The sequence below is a fragment of the Salmo trutta genome, chromosome 22 (genome assembly GCF_901001165.1).
Source record: "Salmo trutta chromosome 22, fSalTru1.1, whole genome shotgun sequence".
Classification (NCBI taxonomy): Eukaryota; Metazoa; Chordata; class Actinopteri; order Salmoniformes; family Salmonidae; genus Salmo; species Salmo trutta.
Genome location: NC_042978.1, coordinates 25,846,672 through 25,852,370, shown reverse-complemented (window position 1 = coordinate 25,852,370; position 5,699 = coordinate 25,846,672). Strand labels below are relative to the sequence as shown.

At 42.2% G+C, this 5,699-nt stretch overlaps 1 protein-coding gene across 1 annotated transcript; it reads left to right on the top strand.

Moving 5' to 3' along the window:
- The first annotated feature begins 1,387 nt into the window (after positions 1–1,387).
- LOC115158459 (transcription factor AP-1-like) lies at positions 1,388–3,528 on the top strand. The gene has a single exon (XM_029707419.1). The coding sequence runs from the start codon at positions 1,828–1,830 to the stop codon at positions 2,809–2,811; it is 984 nt and encodes a 327-aa protein (XP_029563279.1). The 5' UTR covers positions 1,388–1,827; the 3' UTR covers positions 2,812–3,528.
- Positions 3,529–5,699: the final 2,171 nt, after the last annotated feature.

Sequence of the window (5,699 nt, the reverse complement as noted above, 5' to 3'; positions counted from 1 at the left end):
TTGATTTGCACGTTTCGCACAAAGTATGTTAATCTCTAGGAGACAGAACGCGTCTCCTTCCTGAGCAGTATGACGGCTGCGTGGTCCCATGGTGTTTATACCTGCGTACTATTTTTTTGTACATATGAACATGGTACCTTCAGGCATTTGGAAATTGCTCCCAAGGATAAACCAGACTTGTGTAGGTCTACAATTGTTTTGATTTATTTTGATTTTCCCATGATGTCAAGCAATGAGGCACTGAGTTTGAAGGTAGGCTTTGAAATACATCCACAGGTACACCTCCAATTGACTCAAATGATGTCAATTAGCCTACCAGAAGCTTCTAAAGCCATGACATCATTTTCGGGAATGTTCAAAGCTCTTTAAAGGCACAGTCTACTTAGTGTATGTAAACTTCTGACCAACTGGAATTGATACAGTGAATTATAAGTGAAATAATCTGTCTGTAAACAATTGTTTGAAAAATGACTTGCGTCACAAAGTAGATGTCCTAACCGACTTGCTAAAACTATAGCTTGTTAACACTAAATTTGTGGAGTGGTTGAAAAACACATTTTAATGACTCCAACCTAAGTGTATGTAAACTTCCAACTTCAACTGTATCATGTCATCTGCAGGTTCATGTTTTCATGGATCCCAGGACTCCTAAAAAACAGTGGTGATTATTGCTGAGTGGACTATCCTGGTTAAATAAAGGCCTGCCCTGGGCCAATACATAAACACAGTAGTGAATGGATATAATTCCTCTCAATGTCCTCAAACAGACACACAGATACAGATAAAACGTGTAATAAGTGATGTCTTGTATAAATTCATAAGCAAATGTTAGTCTATTATTCATTCAATCAAACAAAGACATTCATCAAGACAATTATTCAAACACATCATTATTTGCAACCTGGATAATAAAACAGTAACACATTAATTACCTCAGGGCTGATCATGCAAAGTTTCTGGAGGCAGAAGTCTGTCTGGCAGAAAATAATTTGAATCTCTATAAAAACGTATGGGGAGTATATTTTCTGTGGAATAATACATAATGCAGCATAGACCTATATATTGGATAACATACATCTATGAATTGTACATATCAAGGGAATTTTCCAAACACACGCTATTCCGCCACTACTGTCTGTGAGCGCTAAGCCGCGGGTAACCAGATATTCAAAAACCACGTCATTCCACAATGCACCGCGCCCCTTCTCTTGCAGCATTACCTCATCCCATCAGCCAACGCGAGACCGAGAATCTTCTGGGTGGTCGTCTAGGCAACGCGCATTATCTGGCAACAGGGAACGCCCCGCGAACGCCTGCAGCCAATGGAAGACTCCAGAGGTGACATCATGTCTATTTTTAGAGAGGCAGTGGCTGCAGATAAGCTTTGCCTCCACGCTGGAAGAATCAGTATACACACAGAGAGCTAGAAAGGCGCGCTTTGAGCAGGAATGCTGTTGAACTATAAGAACTTATAGCACTTACCGCGTCTCATTCAAAGACTGTCAAACAACTGTGGACAGAAGCGAAATAACGAATTTGAATTATTTATACAGCGTTCTGAGTCAGACTATCAGTGCAGCTGAACACAATACTTTTTCTCGGGACAAGGAGTGCGCTTACAAGTTACAAGTGTGTGTACGGGACACGATTTTATTCCAGAGACTTTTAGCTCGTCTTCGGAGGTTGAAAGCATTGTCTGAAACAGTATGACACTTTTCTCTGACTTTTACAACGGAAAGAACGAGAGAGAGGTGATCGAAACACTCATATCTTCTGTTTGAGTAGCCTACTAGAGACATTTCAAACTGAGTGTTTGGTTTATATTCTATGTCTACCAAGATGGAAACTACTTTCTACGACGACTCGCATAACGCTTTCTCCCAGCATCAAAACGCGGGCTACGGATACAACCCCAAAGCTCTGAAACACAGCATGACACTGAACCTGGCTGACCCAACCATCACACTCAAACCTCACCTCCAAGCTAAAGCCAGCGATATCCTCACCTCTCCGGATGTGCAGCTCCTCAAACTTGCCTCCCCAGAGTTGGAGCGACTCATCATTCAGTCCAGCAACGGCCTGATCACCACCACACCTACCCCGACGCAGTTCCTCTGCCCGAGGAACGTAACTGATGAGCAGGAGGGCTTTGCCGAGGGGTTCGTTAGAGCTCTGGCGGAGCTCCATCATCAACACGTCTTGCCCAACGCACCTGGGGTCCCAGCCACCTCCACCGGGCAGACAAGAATCAACAACTCGACCACACTCCCACCTGTTTGCTCCGTGGCTGGGAGCACTGTTTATAACAACGTAGCCATGCGCTCTGAGTCACCTGTCTACGAAAACTTGAACACTTTCACCCCGGCTGTCACCACCAACTCAGCCCCGGGTTACACCACCTCAGTGCCGGCTATGAGCTTCCCCTCTGCCCCGCCTCAGCTCCCCATCTATGGGCAGCAGTCTCACCCCCACCCCAGGCTCACAGCCCTGAAAGAGGAGCCCCAGACGGTACCTGAGATGCTCGGGGAGACCCCTCCACTCTCTCCCATTGACATGGAGAATCAGGAGAGGATCAAAGCCGAGAGGAAGCGCATGAGGAACCGCGTCGCTGCTTCCAAGTGCAGGAAGCGGAAGCTAGAGCGCATCTCCCGGCTGGAGGACAAGGTGAAGAACCTGAAGACTCAGAACTCTGACCTGGCTTCCACAGCCAACATGCTGAGGGAACAGGTCGCCCAGCTCAAACAGAAGGTGATGAACCATGTCAACAGCGGCTGTCAACTCATGCTGACGCAGCAGCTCCAGACCTTCTGAAGAGGAGAGGACACTTGGGGAAGAATAGAGAAAGAGTTTGAACGAAAAGGACAGATCGTTTATAAGTGACTGGATGGCTGTTCCGTGGCTCCGTGGCATTGTGACAGGTAGAATGGGACAGTAACAGCACGAGACTGGTGGGAGGGAACCGTGACTGGCTGGCTGCCTCTAACCGGGTGCTTCGCGCGCCACCGTTGCGCACAGGAGTTGGGGCTCCGGACAGAGCAGAGCGTGTGAAGGAAAAGAAACAGCAACAAACAGGACAAACGGATGTTTTGTTTCGTGTTGTTTTTATTGACTGGACATTTGTTGGCGTTGACCAAGCTGTGCTTTTATGAATGGACCTTCGTGATGATTCAGTATTACAAAAAACAAAGACAGTAGATTTTAAAACTTCCTGGCGCTGAAGGAGAAGACGTGTAGCCTAGTCTAAACAGATGAAAACGTTTAACAAAAGCTGCCTAACTTTTGAGTTACAATGTATTGTTTATTCTTAATTGTATTGAATTAAGTTAGAAAAAAGCTTAGTTACTTGTTTTTTTCTGAAGTTGTTTAATGGGGTTCCACTCATTGTTATTAGTTGTATATAAGATCGACTTGGAGTACTTACATTTACAATTTGTAATAAGAAACAATATAATTTTGTAGGTTCATTTTCTGAGCACTTCAGAAACTAATCAATATTTAAGAAATGTAATAAAACATATGTGAACTGAATACAATGCCTCTGTGTGTGTTGTGAAAGGGTGTGTATTGTGTGTGTACACTCAAACATGTTGCAACATGTTAAGAGAGCAGCAAGTTATCTGTACCATGAATGCCATATTGATCCTGAGGTTAGTGATGGAGTTTCACAGTCAATGACCCTTTTATCTCTCTACAGCACACTAGTTAGACATTGTTGTGGGACTGAGTAATTTGGTCCTAGACCTGTAGTTATAGGTTCAACCTCTACAGCAGGGATGTATGCCAGGAATGCCTTATTGATCCTGAGGTTAGTGATTGAGTTTCAGTCAATGACCCTTCAATCTCTCTAGTGTAGATTTGAGTGCAACATGAGCGGGCCACCTAACACCTCAGCTCCACTTGAGTCTCACCATCTAACAAGGTAAAAGGAACACAGATACTCTGTATGTTGTGAAGTGGCCTACATTCACAGGCCTCCAGGGCAAATGCTTCTGACACACTGCTTTGGTTGAGGGACCTATAAAGTAAATCATGATTATAACTTCAATTACTCAATCATAATACATTGTTAATAATTTCTAACGTTATTTTTAATGCATTGCAGCCAAAGTGTTTAGTAAATTCATAGCACAGCTGAATTGTGTGTAGTGGTGACATGTTCTGTCCATATATTGTATCATAAACTTAACTTCCTGTTGCCCTGGTCAACATGACTATTGGGTTGCTCACACAGCATCACAAGCATGATCACTGTAAACAACAATAACACCAGAGGAATAAGCGACAGGAAGAAACATGGTGGTAACTAATCTAAACAAACATATTTACAAACAAAACATTTGACTACAGGCCTATGGTTACATTGTATCTAGACATGTTATATTGAGGGGTGGGCACAGGGCAGAGTCATAACATTTTAATAAATAAGAGCATAATCATAACGTTTTAATAACTATCCAGCTAGATGGCCGATGAGCACCTGCTAATACAGAAACAGTAAAGAAAACGTACATATATACTGTATGAGTAGAAAGTCTGTGATTTCCTGTAGGACTCTGAAATATTCACAAGAGGGCGACATTGCCGATGAGATGAGCACAGTTTAAAAAAATCAGGGTCTTCTCTCCAGGGCCAAGGCTCTAGTTTATTACTGATGAAGACCATGTTCAGGACAATACAGAACAAATAAAATCATGTTTATATTACCACAGTACTCACAGAGGAATAGAATCTGATGTTCAAGAAATAAGTAGTTGTTCGCTACACAAATAAACGTTCCCTATAATTAAAAACAGGAATATTTAGAAGTATCTAGAAGACATAATATCTACACAATGTACTACAAATATACAAACTACAAAGTAGGTCAAACTCAGATTTAAAATCCCATGAAAAAAATACATAGTCAGCCTAGAAGCAGCCTAAGCAGAGAGCTCCTTTAAATATGTAACATGTACAAATATTTGTGGTCCTGTGTGGCTCAGTTGGTAGAGCATGGTGTTTGCAACACCAGGGTTGTGGGTTCGATTCCCAAGGGGGACCAGTACAAGAAAAAAAATGTATGTAATCTATGCATTCACTACTGTAAGTTGCTCTGGATAAGAGTGTCTGCTAAGTTTTTAATAGTGTTTTTTTTTTTATCAGCTGTTTTGTTTTTGATGACATTGAGTTTATTGCATATTTCTGGTGGTTTTGACCCACAGATTTTCAGATGGACTGGCAGATCAACTCTTTTGGCTATTTAGCTGGCTAATTGTTTTTGTTCAAATGATGGATCTGGACACTGTACCAGCTTTTTTGTTTCACCTGGCTGCTGGTTCCTGATCTTTTGAAATCATCAATTGAAGTGTCACCTGAGGCTTGAGTTGATAGAGTACCACAGTATGAGTCATAATACCCATAAACCAAGTGATCAAACAGGGAAATGGTTCCAATTGTTTTTCCACCATTCATCTATGGGATTTTAGAAGCACTTAAAATGAGGGCTGTGTTTCATGTAGGTTTACCCTGGTGTGATGTTTGATAACGGTGTAAACCTCTCTAAGATAAGGTGACTTTTATCAATGTATTCATCTGTATTTTTCCCCCAAGAATGAAATGCTAATCAGCTGCTAATGTGCCTATCATAAAGAACTTAAAAATGCCATGATGATCTGGACGAGACTGCCGAATGGTGGCAAAGGTAAGACTCTCTGGATTAA